This window comes from Larus michahellis, chromosome 5 (assembly GCF_964199755.1).
Source record: "Larus michahellis chromosome 5, bLarMic1.1, whole genome shotgun sequence".
Classification (NCBI taxonomy): Eukaryota; Metazoa; Chordata; class Aves; order Charadriiformes; family Laridae; genus Larus; species Larus michahellis.
Window position 1 is genome coordinate 37,773,294 of NC_133900.1, and position 21,186 is coordinate 37,794,479.

General features: G+C 49.9%; 1 protein-coding gene across 3 annotated transcripts in view; it reads left to right on the forward strand.

Annotated features, from left to right (window-relative positions):
* Nucleotides 1-6,211: 6,211 nt before the first annotated feature.
* MFHAS1 (multifunctional ROCO family signaling regulator 1) overlaps nt 6,212-21,186 on the forward strand; it is a 35,395-nt gene continuing 20,420 nt past the window's right edge. For all 3 annotated transcript variants that reach the window (XR_012587362.1, XR_012587363.1, XM_074589631.1), the window contains exon 1: nt 6,212-9,569. Coding sequence is in view for 1 of the 3 variants with exons in the window: in XM_074589631.1 (XP_074445732.1) it covers nt 6,374-9,569 (3,196 nt within the window). In the remaining 2 variants the exon portion in view is untranslated. The remainder of the gene's footprint in view (nt 9,570-21,186) is intronic.

A 21,186-nucleotide genomic window follows, 5' to 3' on the forward strand; every position in this document is an offset into this window, starting at 1 on the left:
GAAAGAGAGAGCTCCTCAGAAAATTTCCTAATTTATGTTGAATGTGACATTCATGGTATGGAATAATCCTGTTCGCCAGCTTGGGTCAAGTGCCTGGGTCTTGCTCTTCCTCAACCCTGCACGTGGCAAGCTCGAAAACAGTGAGACCTTGAAACTCACATCCCATAGCTGGTTATAAGGTAAATATTTTCACAAATTCAGACAGTAGTGTCTTCTAACAGTGGAGTTTTCCCAGTCATTAGAAGAGAATTTACTGAAAAGTAAAATTACTGAAAGGGAAATTAGTCCTTTGTCACTCAAACCAGGATGGAGGAAAAACATCAACAGCAACAATTCCTGGAGAATTCCCAGTACTCCAGGTACTGGGGCTGCCGGCACTGGTGGGGCAGCAGCCATGGGTCCGAGAATGGGGAGAGTAACGAGTAAGTCAGGTTAAAGGGAGGGAATATGGCTGTTGCCAGCCAGCCACCCTGGTCCTGTGGTAGACAGCCTGGCAAACAAATCCGCTTTAGTTGTTTGGTAGGGAAAGGGGCTTTGGGAAGCATTTGATGTCCTGAAGACGCACTGACCAGGTCCAATACTGGGGGCACAGAAAGTCAGAAAACAGGAATTCAGAAAAAATTAGGATTTGGTCTAGGGCTACTAAGTACCTTTCTTCCAGTGATGAGGAGGTAGGCAGGAAATCACTCTCCCTGACTTGTGGCACAGTAAATGAAGATCCACTTAAATGTGCCCAGCTCGGTTCTTGTTTGCGCCATGACTTTGAAGCCATGAGCCTTGACCAGGCACTGCAAGGCTCGGCAAGACTTCCCAGGTACCCGAATCTAGATAGCTGCTGCTTCGCAGCCTTCTTTGAATTCAAAACCCTCAAAAGGACTTTGCAAGCGAATTGCAACACCCGCTTTGTCAGTACCAAGCTTTGCAAGACATTTAAGAGGCCAGAGCATCAGTATGCACATGTTCAGCTCACCACTGGCTTCCTGCAGTCTATATTTCACCAGCCAGTTGCTTTTGTGGCATCGATGCCAAACAAATCACATTCCTTTACCCCTCTCTGTTTGCCCATAAACCAAGGTTACAGACAGCATCACTTTTATGAAATGTATCAGTACGCAAACACTTGTTCTACTTCCTGAAAGATTTTAAAATATGAAAGTAATACTTTTTAAGATTTGGGATTCATGGTGGCCTTAAAAATTCATTGATGGTTGTAGATCAAGTAAGAAGCACTACACTCTGGGTCAGCCTTTCCTGAAAGCCCTGTGGAGAAGGACTTGGAAGTACTGGTGCATGAAAAGCTGGACATGACCCAGCAATGTGTGCTCACAGCCCAGGAAGCCAGTCATGTCCTGGGCTGCATAAAACAAAGTGTGGTCAGCAGGTCAAGGAGGTGAGACTCTGTTCTGGTGAGACCCCAACCTGGAGTACTGCATCCAGCTCTGGTGTCCTCCATACAAGAGAGACATGGACCTCTTGGACACTGGAACAGGTTGCCCAGAGAAGTTGTGGACGCCCCTTCATCAGGAGTGTTCAAGGCCAGGCTGGATGGGGCTTTGAGCAACCTGATCTAGTTGAAGATGTCTCTGCCCACGGCAAGGGGGTTGGACTGGATGATCTTTAAAGGTCCCTTCCAACCCAAACCTTTCTATGATTCTATGAAAGCTGTGCCTGGGAAGGAACAAGTAAAGGGATTAGGATTCACAGGATGAGACTTGTCCATTGGGAAGTGGGACCTGGCCCTGGGTTTCACAGGGTGTAATGCCAAGTGGTTCTGGGGATGCACCTTCTCTTCAGACCGCCACCTTTGGGTGGGGGTCCCTATCCCATTGCAGCCCCCAATTTCCCCAAGCCTCCACCTTCCTGCCTCACATATACAGCAGCACTGCTCCCTTTCAGAGACATGAGGCAAGCAGCAGTGCTGTCCTCTCCAACCCTTCTCTGTACACTGCCCAAAGCATGTCCAGGTTACTTTCAAGTGCTGCCATCACCATTTGTATCTGGCGTGGTGTGCCTTGGGGTAGATTCATATAATTCCTGCAGAAAGAGTGGGCAAAAGTGTGGGGAATGCAGGTGTGGGCAAAATTTCCTCAACCTTACCGGATTTCTACTTAAAGTTGAGGAGGAACATGGGGAGGATCTTTGAAACCAATTGTTTGTTCCCTAGGCAGCCACTGAGCCCTTGGAAACATGGCTTCCTCAATTGCTGCTGAAGTGGGAACTTGGGGTTTTTACCCTCGGGGCTGTGTGTCTGGTGGTGTGGAGGGCAAGCGCTCCCTCGAGGGGGTACCAGCCTCACTGGGAGCTGGAGCCAGAGCCCATGAGCTTTGCAGTGGCCCTCAGCGCTCCCCACATCCACAGCATCTGCAGCAGCAGCTTGATGCTTACGTTGAGCTGATTTAGGTTCACATCCTGTCACAAGTGGCTGATTACATTTGCACCTCTTGTCCCACAAAGCCCAGAGTCAGGCTCTAAAATACTGTTGATAATGCAGTGTCTTTTACCTGACCCAGGAGGGAAGTGCTTTAGATAGAAATCTTATTAATGATGCAGCTGCAGGGCTCCGTAAAGTGGAGGCAACTCAGACTTCAGCTGAATAATTAAATCCCATCAATAGGACTTTCCAGGGCCACTATTTAAAATTAATAACTCCAAATGCAATTCTGGTATATAATGGAATCCACTGAAATGGGATTCATTTCTTTTTCTTTTTTTTTTAAGCAAAATGCTTTATAGCATTGCTGGCAATTTTACAGCCACCTGCCTCTCAGCCCCAGCTGACGGCAGCAAGGAGAGGGGCTTGGGGTGGTTTCTGAATATTTTTAAGCTCCAACAAATAGGAAATGGCTCCAAAAGCAGCATCCAGCATGCAAGTGATCATGTTTAATGGACTTGTAGTATGCTGACAAGTAAATCAGGAGGAAGTGAGGAAGTCTTGTCTGGAGAAACATTTCTCCTCTGCGTAAGCAGATGGGAAGACAAGGTATCATCTAGATCTGTAGCAAAAGCTACATTTTTTGAGAAACAAAATCTTCCCTTTCCCCAGAAAGTATCTCGCTCACAACTGGCAGCTTTAACCACGATGAATGTATTGAAGAAGCCAAAAGACACCATCCCTGGCTGTTTGAAGTTATTCACAGATTTGTGCATCCGTGCAGGATAAAAAGTAAGGTTTGTGGGAAAGCACCAGAGCTTTCCTCCTTGTACAACCTCCGAGCAGCACTGGGCACATCTTTGTGCCAGCATGCTGTTCGTGTTTTTTCCGTCTTAGCTTCATTCACCACGTACAGGAGCTCACCAGAGTTTGACTACTGCTGCATGACTTTCCTCCTGCTCTTCATTACCTTGGGGAGGCATTCAGCTCCTGCTGCTTTGCATATTTTGTGATAGGGGTTTTGACAGTCAAAACTTCCCCTGCTTTGGCCAGCTCCTCCCTGGCTGTCCTTGCATGCTGTCAGAAAGATGCGTTTAACACAGGCCAGGACCTCTAGTAGCAAGCAAATGAAGATAAACCCTTCTCTCCCTGGTATTTTTCAGCTGGCTGAGTCAAGCAGCTGCTTGAAGCGTCACTGGTGGAGGGGTTTGTCCAGTTTTCCCGTGGGAAGCAAGAGGATAGTGCAGAGTGGCAGCTTTTCAGGTTACACTTGCTGCAGATCATAGAACTATCAGGAGCCTGCCTTGGCTTGGGTAGCCCCCAGTAACAATGCTGCTTTCTCTGTCTTTACCTGCACAAGGCACAGGGAGGAAGAAAATTGGTGGCAAATTTGATGCCAGAGTCAATTTTCCCTGCAGAGATCTTTTCTTTCTAGGAATGTCTTCTTGCTTCAAAAACTGATTTTGATAACAGCAGGCTGAGTGGCTTTGCATGTAAACAGTTGGAAATGAAACCATTGACCTGGTATTACAAGCAATTGGGCAAGGAGGTAGGAGAAGAGGATTACTGTTCCCCAGGAGGAATTGAATGTGCTACTTTTGAAGCAGGGAAGGAGAGTGCTCCTTCCAGCACGCAGAGAAGGGCTACTTCCCCAGTGATCTTCAGGAAAAGCAAAGATACAAAAACTGGGTTAGCCCAAATAAAAGATGTACTGACCCAATGCAGGGATGCTCTGAAAATAAAGGAGGACAAGCCTGGAAAATAGCTCAGATGGGCACAATTTAGGAAGTGTCCATGAAGTACCTCTGTTTCCCAGGGTCAGGATCTGACACCAGCCAAGCAGGAAGGATGGGAATAGCTTTATCCTCAGGTTTAGTCCCTCCCAGCAGAGCCTTCCAGATCATGAGCATCCCTGCATACCTGTTCCCCCTGAGCCTGAGTAATGTCTCCGGAGCCAAACCATGGTCCCAGCCCCCAGGGCTGCCTCCGCTGGCTTTGGGCAACTCCTGAACCCTGCTTGGAGCTAGAATCATAGAATTGTTGAGGTTGGAAGGGACCTTTAAGATCATCGAGTCCAACCTTTAGCCTACCCTGACAAGAGCCACTTCTAAACCATGTCCCTAAGTGCCCCATCTACCTTTTTTTTAAACACCTCCAGGGATGGTGAATCCACCACCTCCCTGGGCAGCCTATTCCAATGCTTAATAACCCTTTCAGTGAAAAAATGTCTCCTAATATCTAATCTAAACCTCCCCTGACGTAACTTGAACCCGTTTCCCCTCGTCCTATCACTTGTCACCAGGGAGAAGAGGTCAGCCCCCATCTCTCTACAACCTCCTTTCAGGTAGTTGTAGAGGGTGATAAGGTCTCCCCTCAGCCTCCTCTTCTCCAGGCTAAACAACCCCAGCTCCCTCAGTCGTTCTTCATAAGGTTTGTAAGCTGGTTCTTACCTTCACACAGCCATGCTTTCTCTCAGGCCTGTGCGGTTTCCTCCCTGTCTTTTGCATTCTTTGTTTGGCTTTACCAGCTAATGCTGCAATTTTTTGCCTAACCAGGGGTGACCTCATGCTCAGAAAAGCATTTAGCAGAAATCTGGTCAAGGTTTGTTAGGACTCAGAGGGCCTCAAAAGGTGATTTTGCCCCTGCTTGTCTGTTACTGATGGGAAAGATGGGAACCGAAACTGAGCCTTTGCGATCTGTAGTTTTAGTAATTAGTCAGTTTAGTAATTTAGTGTGGTGACTATAACTCTGCACCGGGTCAGTTCTCTCCAAGCGTGAATGTGGTTAGATTTGCAGGGCCATCCAAAAGAGAACGCATCATTCTTGTGGGGGCTCTCCACAATAAAGAAGAGAATAAAGGCTGTGAAACTCATTGTCCCAAGGCCCACTTTTCATTTCAAATGCTTTTCTTTCTCTTCGTGGCTCTGAAGTAACAGCTTACAGCATGTGCTTTAACGGTAGCTGTTACAATATGAGAAGGTGGGAGGACGCAACTGTTCTCAGGCCCCCAAAGCAGGCTGGAGTAGTCAGTACTGTACAAAAACGGTAACATTTTAAAACCTCCAAACCTTTGGCCACAGTGCATCGCTAGCATTTTTAAGGGTAGAGTCACACAACTCGGGAGATCTGGGTGTCCGCAGCCTCTATCAGGCTGCATCGCGGTCCCACTATAAAAAGTCCCTGTTTCCCCACCATGTAGCAGCACTGTAAATTCCCAGGCGCGTTTCTCTGAGCCCTAGGAGCAAAGCTCGGCTGAGGATCCTGAAGAAGGCAGTGTTGAGGATCTGGCCAGATGTATGCAGCAAAGGAAACAAAGCGCGGCAGGAAGGTGGCAGAGTTGCTCTGACTAACCAGAGGGTCACCGGGTTTCGCACCCTCCAGCACGGAAACGCACGTAATTTCGCACGTAATCTCGGTTTCTTGCAGGGCTGGATGAAAAACCAGTCTTTGCCTGCTGCAGAAACGACGCGGAGATCCGCAGTACAAAGAGCTTTTGCTGTTCCCCCACGGGGTGAGCTGTGCCCCGTGAGCCCAGCGGCTCGCAAACCTCGCAGACAGCCCGGGGGCAGGGTGCGACCCGGGGGCGGCGGCTGCTCTCACACACCGTGGTCCCGGGAACGCCCCGGCGCCGCTATCGCTGCCGGCACCACCGCCCCCCCCGCACCGGGGGCTGACGCTGCAAGGGGCAGCCCCGCAGGCTGGGAAGCTCAGGGCCGGCGGCAGCGACCCTTCCACCCCGGGAGGAGCTCCCGGTGCCCGGCGGGCGGGGGTTTCCCGACAGGCCGGGGCGGGCCGTGCCCGCGTCCCCGCCCCCGGCGGGGCGGCGGCGGTTACGTGCGCGGGGCGGTGCGGCGCGCTTGGCAGTGCCGGCGCCGAGCCGCGGGGAGCCCCGAGCCCGCTGCGGCGGCGACGGCGGCGGCGACGCGCATCGCGGCCGCGCCCATGGCGAGCAGCAGCGGCGGCAGGTAGGGTCGGGCGGGGCGGGGGCCCGCTCCCCCGGCCATGGCGCAGACGGAGCCCCCGAAGGCGGTGCGGCTGTGGCGCGACGCCGCCCTGCGCGCACGGAAGCTGCGGGGCGGCCCCGGCGAGCCCGAGTCCGAGCCGGAGCCGGACGCCGGGCCGCCGGGGGGGCCGCCGCCGCCCCCCACCGCCGCTGCGTCTCGCTGCTCGCCCCCGGCGGCGGTGGCGGCGGCGGCCCTGGGGGAGCTGGACGCGCTGAACCTGAGCGGGCGGGGGCTGGAGGAGCTGCCCGAGGAGGTGGGCGCCGCCCTGAGCGGGCTGCGGGTCCTCAGCCTGCGGCGCAACCGTCTGGGCCGCCTGCCCGCCGCCGCCCTGCGCCACCTGAGCCGCCTGGCCGAACTCGACCTCAGCCACAACCGGCTGCGGGGCCTGGGGGACGGCGGGGCGCTGGCGGGGCTGCGGGGCCTGCGCAAGCTCAGCCTCAGCCACAACGAGCTGGGCGCCGAGGGCCCGGGCCTGCCCCCCCGCCTGGCCGAGCTGGGCCGCCTGGAGGAGCTGGACCTCAGCTTTAACCGCCTGCGCCGCCTGCCCGAGGGCCTGGGCCACCTGCGGCACCTCCGCGCCCTCGACGTCGACCACAACCTGCTGCCCTCCTTCCCCGCCCCGCTGCTGGAGCTGGCCGCTTTGGAGGAGCTCGACTGCTCAGGCAACCGCCACCTCGGGGCCCTGCCCGAGGGCATCGCCGCCCTCCACCGCCTCAAGATCCTCTGGCTGAGCGGCACCGGGCTGGCGGCCCTGCCCGAGGGCCTCTGCCAGCTGAGTGCCCTGGAGAGCCTCATGCTGGACGGCAACCGGCTACGGGCTCTGCCTGCTGGCTTTGGCAGCCTGCAGCGGCTCAAGATGCTGAACCTCTCCTCCAATCTACTGGGGGACTTCCCCACTGCCATCTTGGCGCTGCCCAGCCTGGAGGAGCTCTACCTGAGTCGCAACCAGCTCACCCTGCTGCCCCCTCGCCTCTGTCAGCTCCGCCAGCTCCGCGCCCTTTGGCTGGACAACAACCACATCCGCTACCTGCCTGACTCCATCGTGCTCCTCCACAGCCTGGAGGAGCTGGTCCTGCAAGGCAACCAGATTGCCATCCTGCCTGAGGGCTTCGGGCAGCTCTCCCGCGTCACCCTGTGGAAGATCAAAGACAACCCCCTCATCCAGCCCCCCTATGAGGTGTGCATGAAAGGCATCCCTTACATTGCAGCTTACCAGCACGAGCTGGCCCACTCCCAGCCTGCCCTCAAACCCCGCCTCAAGCTTGTCCTCATGGGCCTAAAGGATGCAGGAAAGACCCTGCTGAGACGATGTCTCATGGAGGAGGATGGGCAGAGGGAGAACATGGGAAATCTGGAAGCAGGGAGCACCCAGCCCAGAGGGTGCCCTGGGAAGCAGCAGGACATTGGGAGAGTGCCAGTTGGATGTTGTCCCTTCCTGGAGCCTCAGGATGCTTCCTCAGCATGGGTACCTGCCACGCAGCAGCTGGAACATCTCCCTGTTGAGCAGCAGGACATCCCTTCTCACGTGCCCTCTCACCGAGTGACAGGGGAAACACCATGCCCTGCACCATCGCTGCCATCGGATGCCTCCCAAGTACCACCAGGACTGTCAGGAGGCAGCAAGGGCATTGAGGTGATGGACTGGACAGCGGATGCAGAGAGGGGCCTGACATTCATTGTGTACGAGTTGGCGGGGGACCCGAGCTATGATGTGATCCAGTCTTTCTTCCTCTCTCCTGGAGCCCTGTATGTGCTGGTGGTGAATTTGAGTGCCTATGTCCCTCAGCACTTCTACCCCTCTGTGGGCTATTTCTTGCACTGGCTTGGTTCCAAGGTGCCCCATGCTGTGGTGTGTATGGTGGGAACCCACGCTGACCTCTGTGCGGAGCGGGAGTTGGAAGAGAAGTGCCTGGACATCCATCACCAGATCGCTCAGCAGGAGAAGAGGGATGCTGAGGGACTCCAGAGCTTGGTCCAGCAGGTGGACGAGGCACTGGGACAGGACTTTGACCTGCGCTGCTCCAGCCCGCATGCTGCCTTTTATGGGGTCTCAGACAAGAACTTGCGGCGAAAGAAAGCCCAGTTTCAGTACCTTCTCAACCACCGCCCACAGATCCTCTCTCCAGTGCTGCCTTTCAGCTGCCGGGACCGTTGCCAGGTGCGTCGCCTGCGGGACAAGCTCCTCTCAGTGGCTGAGCACCGGGATATCTTCCCAAACCTGCATCGAGTGTTGCCCAAATCCTGGCAAGTGCTGGAGGAGCTGCACTTCCAGCCACAGGCTCAACAGCTGTGGCTTAGCTGGTGGGACTCTGCCCGGTTGGGCTTGCAGGCAGGCCTGACAGAGGATCGGCTCCAGAGCGCCCTGTCCTACCTGCACGAGAGTGGAAAGCTGCTCTACTTCGAGGAGCACCTCACCTTGCGGGAGTACGTGTTCCACAACCTGCCGCGGCTCATTGACATCCTCAATGTCTTCTGCCAGCGGGATGCCACTGTGCTGCTCCAGAAACTGCTCAGCGACACCCACATTGACGAACTGAGAGCCACTCAGCTCCATCATTACGTGGAGGGGTTCTTGCTGCATGGCCTCCTCCCTGCCCACGTTATCCGTCTCCTCCTTAAGCCCCACATCCAGAGCAGGGAGGATCTGCAGCTCATCCTGGAGCTGCTGGAGAAAATGGGCCTCTGTTACTGTGTCAACAAACCCAAATGCAAGCCCCTAAATGGGGCGGCTGCTTGGTACAAGTTTCCCTGCTACGTGAAAAACGAGGTGCCCCATGCAGAGGCGTGGATCAACGGCGCCAATCTGAGCGGACAGTCCTTTGTGGTTGAGCAGCTGCAGATTGAATATAGCTTTCCATTCATTTTCCCACCCGGCTTGTTTGCACGCTACAGCGTCCAGATTAACAGCCACGTGGTTCAGCGGTCAGATGGCAAATACCAGATCTATGCCTACCGGGGAAAGGTGCCCGTGGTGGTGAGTTACCGGCCTGCCAGGGGAGCTCTGCAGCCAGATACTCTGTCTATCGCTAGTCATGCGTCCCTACCAAATATCTGGACAGCTTGGCAAGCTATTACCCCTTTAGTGGAAGAACTGAATGTCCTGCTCCAGGAATGGCCGGGCCTGTACTACACTGTGCACGTCCTCTGTTCAAAGTGCCTTAAAAGAGGGTCACCCAACCCCCACACTTTTCCAGGTAAGCCACAGCCCAGCTTTCCTCCTCTTCTGGGGCTTTGCCCCTTCTGGAAGGGACTCTTATGGTGTTAGTCTTAGCTCTGTCTCTTTTCTTTCTTTCTTTTTTTCTTCTCCTCTGCTCTAACTCCCTTCCCTGGTGACTTGAGTCATGAGAGAAAATATTAGGGTAGCTCCAAGGAGACAGGCTTAAAATAACCCTATTCTGAGATGAGGGGGGTGTTATATCCCACTTTGTCCGTGCCATTTCTTTCTATGTTTTGGATTTTGGCCCCGAGCATTGGCGGTGACATTGTTGAAAAGGCCCTGACCTATCCTTCTCCTTGTTTTCATTCCTTTGAATGGCACTGCGGTTTTTTTCCTCATTCCCTTTGCCCTGCAGCTCCCCCTTCCTTGGGGTTATTTGTAAACATGGATAGAGATGCCTAAAAGACTGCAGGTGGCCCCCGTCTCCCCCTTCAACCCTCTACTGCCAAAACCTGGCCTGTGTTGCAGCCTTTCTGAATGCAGGAAAGCTCCTGCTGGTAGACAATGGGTGGGTTGGTCTCCGTAGCCCTGTATAACAAACACTTTCTCACATCTGAGCCCTGTCTCTAGCAGAAAGCATTCCTCCCTGAAGAGAGAGAGGGATACTCCATCTTCTTTGTTTAAGTGTCTCACCTAGAAGTGATTCCCAGACTGCGCCTTTTGGAGCTATTCTTGAGAGCAATTATTTTCCTTCTTCTCACCCCCTTCATCTAACAAAAAAAGCATAATATCTCTCCTCTGGAACGTGACTAGTTGCGGTGCTTTTTAAAGCTGTCGTTTCTTAAAGTCGTGATTTTGTTGGTGGTGTTTTCCAGCAGCATCTGTACTGCCTCCTAACCTGTGTCTTCCCTCCTCTGCTGGATTTGCTCTGGGGCTTGCGGGGGCAATGGGAAAGGTGCTTTTGTGTGTAAATCTTCATGAAATCAAAACAGTCTGTACTGCAAGCAGCGCTCTAAAAATGTGTATTTTTTTTACACACACACACACCCCAACACACACACCTACCCACGTTGGAAGTATGTTGGAACATTCTTTTTTTTTACAGGTAGCCTGAAATTGTGTGGGAACTGGAGTATGATTTGAGTTAAAGCAAGCACTGGTGCGGAATTGGTTTGTAGGCAATTGTGAAGAATGTGTGTTTTGGGGGGCTGTTTTGGTTTTTTGTTGTTTTGTGGGTTTTTTTCTGGACCTTGAAAATAAGGAGATGCTGTTTGCTCCTCAGCCTGCGTCCTGTCTCCATCAACCGCATCTCCCTCTAACTGTGCTGCCTTATGTAAGAGCCGTTGGACTGGGGGGGTGTGAACCCACGCTGTGTGAGTTGCTGAGTGGTATCTGCAGGCTGGGTCTTGCTGCTGACATGGTGGCTGGGGCAATGTGATCTGCTTTCTAAAAAAACCCTAAGACTAAAAAACAGAAAACCCCTAAAAAATAACAACAAACCAAACCAAAACCAACAGAAAAAAAAACAAACCTCCCCAAAATCAGCCAAGATAGCAAACTACGTTTGCAGGTGTGATGGGAGGCTGTCGAAGGTTTAGCTTGTGAATAATTCAGATCTGCAGATGCATTTCTTCTTTTTTCTCTTTTTTTTTGTTTGTGAATGTTTTGTGGCTGATTCTTTTTTTCCCTGCTGAGTAGATGATGCTTTAAAAGTGAAACGTGAAGAGGAGCCGGGCTGTCTGCAAACAGTTGGCATCTTTGCTGACCAGTGACAGTCAGAGCAGGTCTGGAAGCGTAAGAGGGGCACTGAAATCGAAGGGCCTTTTCCTTTAGGATTTGGCTGTGCCATATATGTTTGCCATATATGCCATGTATTCCTACCTCAGAGGTAGGAAAGGATTGCTCTCTCTTGGGAGCCAGGGTGGGTGTGCTGGGAAGGGGAGATGCAGGTAACCAGTGCATCGTTGGGCATGGGATGAGCAGGGGCTCACATACCAGGCCTCCAAACGCCACCTGGGTGATGCTGCGTGTGGAAATGGAGTTGCAGCATTTCCAAAGCTCTCCAGAGGAGAAGCCAGGCCTTGCTGACAGGAGCACAGGACTTGCCATCCCAAGTGGCCCTGCCCTGGGGCAGGGGGTGACTGTCTTAACACAAATACTATGCAGGTCTAACTAGGGGAAGAACATGTTGAGAAGACAAATGTGTTTCAAAGGCAGGGCTGATCTGTGGAAGTGCTGAAGAGTGATTAAAGGCTGCAATTAATCGAGAAACCTGCTTGTCTTCTTGGATGATGCTTAAATCTGGCCCAGCTATGATCTCATTTGTATGAAAAATGTGAACCACCATTTGGCTTGGAGAGACCTGTATTTCTGCACTTAATCTAAAATATTCTTTGCTGTGTATCTGCCCTGTGAACAAAGGATTTTTTAGGAGCCCCTAAATGGCAATCATGAAGCTGAAGCCTTCCCCCCCCCCCCCAATTTTGTTGGTTAGGAGGTGTGTGTGTTTAAAGTCGTGCTGCCAAGCTTGCTCTCATGCAAGTGAATCGTGGCTGGTGTAATTTTTAATAGGGTATAGGAAAGAGATGGGTCTAATGTTACGCAAATGCATAGCAAGGGAGATGTCTATTTCTTTCCAAGCTCTTCCAGCGGAAATCCCTGGCAATTACAATGCAGTTAATTCTTAAATAGGGCTGTGGTCTTTTTTAGGACTGCACTGAAGAACTGCTTTGCAGCCTGTTGACCTTAATAAGGGAAATATTTCTGTAGAGACATTGCCAAATTTGTGCTCAAAAATGGAAGCGCGGTCTGGCTGTGTGTCTGGTTGCGCAATCTGTGTCGTCATTCATGAAACTGGTGGTGCATTCTTTGTTCATCCAAAATTTTCATTGGAATCCTCTTCAAAGAGGGGACTTGGTTGTTCATGAGTTGAGGATTAATCCTTGCTTTTCCTCTTCTTCCCTCTGTCCTGCGCGTGCACCCTCTATAACTTCCATTGATAATACACACAGAAAATTTCTAAGAACAAGCTAGTGTGCATAGAATTGGTTAATAAGAATTGGGATTCTGGATTCAGTCTTCTGAGGGTTTATTGCAAACAAACAGTGAAAATAAGTGATACAGAAATGCCTTGATGGGTTCCTTTTAAGGAAGTTTTCATGTTTGAAACAGTTTTGTGGCTGGGTGAAATAGTAATTGAATTGGCATCTGAGCTGGAATCTGTGTGCTTTGAGGCTGCAGTCATCCACTTGGCTGATAAGCCCTGCCAAGCTAAGAAAGGTATACCCCTGCTTGGAGTGACCAAGAAGAATAGTCCACTGCTCCAAGACAATGAGACCTCAGTTGGGTTGTCACAGGCATTGTGAAATGCTGCAATTTTTCTATGTGATATTCTTTTAGCCCCTAGACTGAAGGACTTTTAGGTTGTTCATGTCCCATAAGCTATTAAGTGACTTAAAATTGGTGGATTGGAGGCCATTTGCTGTCTGTCTGATAGTAGACATGTGTGCTTTGTTTGGACAAATGTGACTGGATTTTCTAAGCTTGCTTTCAAGTGCACCTGCTAACTTCTCTGCTGCTGTCTCCTCTTGCCCTCTGCTCGGCAGGGTCTGGGCCACCCTGGGCTCTTCCACACTGTAGTGTGCACAAAGTGTCCTGATGTCTGATGTGTGATCCTTTTGATGTTTGGAGTGGTGGTGGGGGAGGGGTGAGTTTGACCGGAGGTTTTCCTTTATTCCTGCTTGTGAAGTTACCTGTGTGAACACAGACATAAGAAAGCCGGGGACTTTGTCCATGGCAAAAAACAGGCAAAATGCTGTCACGAGCAAGACAAGGTATTCTGGGTTTTCACAGATTAAAAATGTAACAACAGACAAAAAGCCATGGGTAATACTGTGTGTGAGCCTAGCAGCCCCTCTCCAAAAGGATGCTGCAAAGCCATTGAGGAGCTTTGAGAGATGCTGGAGGACTGGCAAGAGGTGTCCTGTGGAGAGGAAGTGTGCATCTCCTGCCTGCCTTGCTGCCCCCTTCCTAAGGTGTCGGAACAGGGAGGAGATCATGAGCCTCTACTCTGCCCATCTCCCACATCAAAGGTGAGTAGAAGCAAGGATTACATGCCAGTCATCTTCAGGGGTACAGATGGAGGTATCATAGCGTAACTTACCTGTGAGACTCTGTGTCATGGCCAGAGCAGAGCTAATTCTAGGCCACCTTATTCATGTGATTGGAAGTGAACCATGCTCACCATCAGTTGGAGTCAAAAGCAAGCACGCGCTCCCTTGGTGGCTGGGATGGAGTCAGGAGATGGAGAGGTGGAAGATCCCATGGTGTGTCATGATGTCAAGTCCCATGCAAGCTGAGGAGAGAGCAGGCGGGACTGGTTTTGTCAGAAGGGCTCAGAAGTTGCTCCAAAATCTGAGCTGCCTCTCTATGAAAGGCTGATGTCAGATATCTAATTGTTCTTTGTAATTAAATTGTAAGCAGTTGTGGTTTTTCACAGACAATTGCAGTAGAGCAACACCTGCTTGTTACAGAGCCTGATGCTGGCATTTGGCAGCCTTTTATTTTCCCTGTTTGAGGGTGGAGTCTTTTTTGCCTGACTTTCAAAGTAGATGCTGCAGCTGTTTGGGGCTGTTGTCACGTTATCTTGAAGGTTGTGGCTTCAGCAGAGTACTGTGGCATAATCAGAGACAGTAGGGCAAGACCTGAGCACAGTGGGAGCACTGGACGTGGATGATCTGGGTGGTAGGAGAAAGATGAATGAGGCCTTGTGATTCAGGAGGAGAAGAGAACAGATCAGTTGCTGAACCTGGGGAAGCTCTAGCACTGATTATTGAGCTTACCAAGAAGAGCTGATTTCTGTGATGCTGAAGCAACAACCTTGAGTGGTGTGACTGTCTGTACATAATGGTGTAGAAACACGGTCTATTTACCACCAGGGATTCTTAGAGATTTCCTTCATGTTAAGCATGGTGAGCATTTGAGGTCCTCTTGGTTGGTGGCTGTGGTAGGGCGTCTTCTAATTTAACACATTCAGGAAAGAGACAACAAACATTTCATGGTCTTGGAGGAGGCAGAGGAATTGCCAGAGGAAGAGTGTGGTGTGTAGCGTGGATGGCTGCCGTGGAACTGTGCCTAGTGGGGTGTAGGTGTGGGAACCAGTCCTTGGGGAGAACTGGAGTAGCCAGCACAGAGCTGGGCTTGTGCCTGATGGCCTGGTTCAGGGTTAAATAGGAATGGGAGGAACAAACTCAACCATGGATGCCAGAAGAGAGGCAGAGGCTTTGAATTGCCTTCTTAAAGCTGTCCTGCTGCCTGCAGTGTCTGGTGACCTTGTATTGCATGCATTGCTTTGTGTATTCAGCAGTTTTTTTCTTAAGGGTCCTAATATGGAACTTACTGAAATTACTTGAAATTAGGATGGTAACGTACATATTTAACACTATTTGAAGGAATACTCTTCCTTATGCAAAAAGTTCCTACGCGTTTCTGCTAAATGAAAGGTTTCCTGGTATGTCAGCTTGGTACAAGAAAACTCTGGGTTTGTTCCATAACAGCTTGTCTTGCTCTGCCCCATTCCTCATGGGAATCATCTCTGGACTTTTAGCTGCCATCACTGAACCAGGGAAACACTAGATTTGGTTGAGTGGATCTTTTTGGTTTGGTTAGTGAAGCAAAGCAGAGTTCTTCGCCTTTAATGCATTACTTTTTTTGTTGTTGTTGTTTGTGCTTTTTATTTTTACAGTCACTGAAATTTGTCTTTGCAGGAGATGACCTGTAAAAGAGACGCTCAGTATCAAATGATTCTTTGTTTCATTGCATGATAACTATTTAAAAGCTGCTGGCTGTGGGGGTGAGATGAAATGTTAATGTAGGATTTCCCCTCTCCAGAGTCATTTGGTTACATGAGGACTGATTTGTGCTCTGCTTCAGCACTCTGTGAACACAGATGTCATGAAATGTCCTTTGCTTCCTGCTGTGTGCACGCATTTCTGGTGGTGTGGTGCCTCTTTCTAAAAACACATGTGGAAAGTTTTTCCATGTAAGTTTGGTTGAGATGTATCATGTGCATGATCCACATGCAGATACATTGCAAGGTCCTACTCCTTTTGCATCTCAGGAGAGGATGGCTGGAAATCACCAACAGTGCTGAATCTTTGTTGCTTTTTGGTAATGTTGAGAACATGTTACTTGACATTGGGATAGAGCTCTGAAAAACAAGTTATCAGTTTAAAAGCAACATATGAGTGCATCTATTAGGTAATTCTGTATGCTGTGGCGTCTTGTTGCATTTGCATTATTAAGCAGGTAATTGTGGTAGCCTAGCATGCTCTCCAATTAGTGATTTGCTAATAATAGTGCAGGGTAGTTGTTTGGCTCTTGAAAACAATTTGCCAGGGGAGAAGGGAGGAAATGTATTTAATGAAAAGTTCTGTGTCAGATTTGAATTCTTGAAAGTCATCAGAGTACAATTATTTTTTTTTTTACTTTTTTTTTTTCCCCCTTCTGCCCTGAGTAGAGGAATAATAACCTCCGCAGATAAGTAAAGAAAACTGTGGCTTGGGGGGGTGAATACAAGACAATCAGTTACTTCCTTTTATCTCCCTCTCCTTTCCTTGCTTGTGGTAGTTGCACTTGCTATACAGATGTGGGCAACTGTGAGAGTAAGCAGGCTGGCTGGTGCCAAATAAGGTCACCTCTTCTCAGGTGAGCTTGTGGGATGCCAATTTAAAGATGTACTATTGAAGGAAGCACCTTGTAGGGACAAGGAATGGGGAGGGAGTCCTTGAAGTCTGTGTCGGTTATAACAGTCAGACTCTTGCTACTGCAAACAAAATGTGTTGGTGCTTCTGGCTAGCTAAGAACATATACAGGTCTGAGAAAGCAATCCATCTGGGTTGTAGGAGCCTCAGCCTGCCTCCTTGGTCTGCTATACGGTGATCTCCTTGCCTCTACAGCAGGAGAGCTGATGGGATTCTGGTGACCACAGTGTGAAGGAGCTGTGTCTCATACAGAAGATGAGGAGGCATTGTCATTTTTAGAAGCTGTTGAGTGGATGCACTTTACAGCCTGTAATGGGAAGATCACCTGTGTGGATGCAGCCCTTGTTCCAGTGGAGCAGCTGGGAGAGATTTGTCCTCTAGCAGTTTTTGTTGGGAACCAGATGTAAGAAACTGGAGCTGGGGGATTCAAGACCTGTGAAACAACTGGCTGGCTGCGTTTGGGAGAAGTTTTATTTGGGGAGTTCAGTTGGACCATCTTTGAGGGCTTATGGCTCTGCCCCAGCAGGCTGCTGGAGAATGAAGTCATATTGTACTTGTGGTATTTTCCTGGCTAAAGCTTTGTCCTGAATGTGCTGATCGGGTTGCCAATGTGGTCAGTGGCAGTGTAGTTTAGGACTGATGCAGGCTCCATGGTTAAGGGTGACTTGCCTGTGGCCAGTGGATGGAGGCTGTGTTCGAACGGAGCTGTGACTGCTGGAGTGCCTGCCTGCTGGAGTCGGTTGTGGTTTAAAGCAAAACCTTAATTTCAGATTTGTTTTTTTCCCAGTGGTCATTCTCAGGAGCTCTGTGCTTCTCCCAAAGGTATAATGAGTACACCTACTTCATGGTTTTAGCAGTGACTAGGTTGGACTCCTGTGAATGGGTGTGAAACTGGCCTAGGACCTACAGACTTTACAAGATAACATTAATTTTGAATTGACAGTTCAGCATGGCAAGGTCTGCATGAACCAGACAACAGCTTTGAGGTGAGCTAGGCACTTCTGTGGGGAAGTCCATTAGGCTTAGCACTTTGTGAGGATCAGGCCAAACTGAACTGTGGAGGCAAGTAACCTTCAGAGCAAAACAAAGCTGCATCTCAAATCCTGTTCAGACCTGCCCAGTTCTGCCACATGCTGACTTGGAGGTGATGCTTGAATACTCCGGGAAGGAGCTGTATTGTTCTTGATCTAGGTTACATTGAATTGTGCTGATGAAATGATGGGAGCCTTCTGCTGGGTTTTTGTTAGTGAGGTTTCACAAGCTTGGCTAAGTTCATCTCTGTAAGGCCCTTTATGATTCCCCTTTACCCGGTTTTAAGGTGGATGCATCCAAGCATCGAGTTTAGATAAGCATTTTTTTTTTTTGTGTTACATGAGAGGGAACGCAAACTGGCCAGACCATTTTGGGAGACATCCCTGCTCCTTCACCTGATACCCATCGCTTTCTGTAGAGTTTTCAGGCTCCCCCTGTTAACCGTGTAACAGGAAGGAAACAAATAAAGGTACAACAATAGTAGGATAGGGATTTGTGGACCTCAGTCTGTGATTGATGATAAAATTAATCTTGTAGGTTTTTGTCCTAACAGAGTGTAAGATTGTGGCACACTTTGCTCAAGACTTGTCTCTCAAATGATCTGTGTGTCGTAACTTTCCAACTCTGTGTGTTGAATTCGTCTTGGAGCATGTTCTTTGCATTTTTAGCAGGTGTTTTCCTCTCCAGCAACACAGTGAGCAGTGGCCTGTGATAAGGGATAGTACCTGCCCTGTAGCAGGGTAGGGTTGTTGATTAGCTTCCTAAAAAATGAATAGGCCATGGTTTCTACAGCACCCAAATCTGCAGGGGTTGGCTTGGGACAGAGGTGCTCGACCTAATTTGCTTCACAAGTGTCTGGCTGCTGTTTCTGCCATGTGAAACCACGCAGTGGAAAAATATTAAAGGTGAACACAGTGACTGGATCTTGCTTGACTTCAAGAGACATTTGCAGCACACTTTGTGCCTTTGTATCAATGCAAGGCTGGCAGCAGAGGACTGCTAAAGAGGTTGATTTGTCCCAAACCTACCCCAAAACAAGTGTCCTCCCATTGAGTAAGGCCCCTTGCTATATAGTCAACAAGCAGAGGGTGAGCTTCCTGCAGCAGAAGAAACATGCATCTCTATTGTGTGGCCTCTGAAACGTTGTGGTGGACATAACAGAACTGCAAAATTGTCCTGCAGCACAGACCGAGAGTGCTGCATGGTGCAGCAGCATACTGCTGCATCTCTAGCTGTTGCTGTGGAGCTCTGTTGCTGACCATTTAATACCTTTCTTCACTCAGTGTGGCCGCCTCCTTAAATGAAGCAATTGGGTATGGATGGCAAGCAATTTTTCTCTGAACAGGTAATGTTAGAAAGCAAGGATTTAGCAATGCGCAGAGCCGAAATCATAGGCAAAGAATATACGGTGTGGAGGATGGAGAGGCGGGGACCTCTGTCTGAGACTGGCTGCCTGACATCAGTCTTTTACTGTAAGTATTCCTGTTGCCTGTGTTTGGATAGTTTTCATCACTCTTATTAAAATTCTCAGATTAATCAAGATCAATCAAGAACGAAGGACCCAAAAATGGGGTAATGGCTGGGGATAGTGATCCATTCTGAAAAGCGGTCATCTCATGCTGACCATCCTGATATTTGCATTTGTATCTTTCCACTCTCCCTCTGTATTTATACTATGTATAACTTGCTAGTCTGTACACATGTTCTCCTCTACTACATTATGGGGAAGAAGAGCATAATTGTCAAACTGCTAACATTTGCACTTTTCAGGATTACATCCTCAACAGGGAGCGAGATGCAGCTGTATTTATTGCAATGTGTGATCGGGAATGTCTCAATGTATTTTTGCACAATTCATTTGTGTTTTCCTCAAAAAAGGGCTGAGCAGCTGGGGCCTTGTCTGTCTGTGAGCAAAGGGGACTTGAGGCAGCTATGAAAGTGAGATGTCCCCTTCCTTTTGTAATGCCTCATCCTATTCTCTATCTGTGAAGTGAGGAGTGGCTCACAGGAGCAATGACCTTCCTTAGCAGGGGGATTTAGTCATGATGAGACCCACAGGAGCTGGAGCAGAAGAGATGGTAAGGAGGCAGCTGAGCTGCTCAGCACGGTTGGGAGATCTGTAGCATGGAAGGTGTCTTGCAAATTGCAGACTTGCCCAGGAGCTGCCCAAGGGCACGGGGAATTGTAAATCCAGACAAACTGGTGTCAGACTGAGCCAACAGCTGTGTGGTACCGAACTTTGACTCGGTGGTGGCAAGCTGTTCCTGGGCTCAAACTGGTTTTAAAGAGCACTGTGGGTTGAGGGTACAGCTGCTGGCTTGGCTTCCGCTGCCTTAATGTGGGCTCTGAGCCAGCCAGCCTCCGTCCCACCGTTACCCCTTTTGAGTAACTCCATCTTGCACCACCACATTGCTGGGCAGCCTGTCCAGGAGCAAGCAGTGAGAGCTGGGATGATCAGTACTGGCTCAAAGTAATCTCCACGTAGTTTGGAGACCATTTGGATGGGTTGGCTTTCCTGGGGAAGCTTCATCTGGGCTGTGTCTTCAGGAAGCCAGCATGCTGTGTCCAGAGAGGAGCAAGCAGGCGAACCTTTCTCTCCACGCTGCAGAGGCATCCCAGGCATGGGGGAGAGGCACAGACTTACCCTGTTGATAAGTCTGTGCTGTTGCAAGGAGGGGCAGAGGGTTTTGTCTGTGTTTCCTCTGCTGGCCTGCATAGGGCTTCTTCCCTCCTTGCTGTGCACGGCTGTATTTTACAGGCAGAACTGCTGGATGGGGTCAAATGTGCTTGGTGGCAGGTTTCCAAACCAGGGAGTCGGCAGCAAGCACCAGGCCTACTTACACACGTTGTGTAACCAGATGAGTTTTCAGCTCCCTGTGCATTTCTCTAAATCTTCCTTTTGAACAGGCTCTTTCTTTGTCTGAGTGAGATTTTGATGCTCTTATTTCAGATAATGATGCACGCACTGCATGTGGAAAATTCTTATGTCCAAATGACTCTGGTTTATCAAAGCTGCTAAACTTAGGAAGTCTATCAAAAAAGAGCTTCCCCTTCCTGTGATCTGACATAACATTTCGTGGTTGCTGTTATTTTTACTATGGAACAGCTTAAATCTGTTTTGGTTGGGCACTAAGCGATGGCTACAGTACAAAAGACAACATTTGTTTCTGTGAAGTAACGTGGCCGTGCTGCAGCTTCAGGGCTCTGAGGGCAGCCTGCTCACGCTGGGCTCGTGCCAGCGCAGCGTCAGGGCCCCTTGGCAGTCCTGTTCAGCTCTCTCGAGCCCTGTCCACTCGACAGAGGGTCTCTGGCCCTCCCCACCTTGCTCTGGGGCTCAGCGCTCTGTTTAAAAAAGGTAGCAATAAGCCCTTTGCTTGGAGAGCAGTTAACTCTTTCAGCGGCTTGGAGGTGTAGTGAGTGGCAGTGGTGATAAATTTTAGCACCCCCTCCACACTCTCCATCTATGAATTCTCAGAAGAGGCATAGGGAAGATGGTGTGTCACTGTCACCAAAGCAGGGAGACAACTGCATGTGCAGTGGGAGTTTGTGCAGGAACCGGTCATGCCTCTAGCTTCACAGGTCTCTTTAATACACAGAATTCCTTTCACTGTACCCTGTTATGGGCCAGGACTGAGCCATCCCAGGCTTGAAAATGCACTGCTGGAATCATGGCCTGCTGAGCACCTTGAGCTCTTGGTGTCAGGAATATATAATTCAAGCTTTTGAATTTTACTGTTGTGTGTTATTTTTTTTCCAAGTCAGATTCTTCTTTGTTAAAGCTGGATCTGTGGAGCTTTGAGCTTGTATTTTAATATAGCTGACTGCTAGCTTCAGCTGACTTCTGACTTGTTTCCGAACATC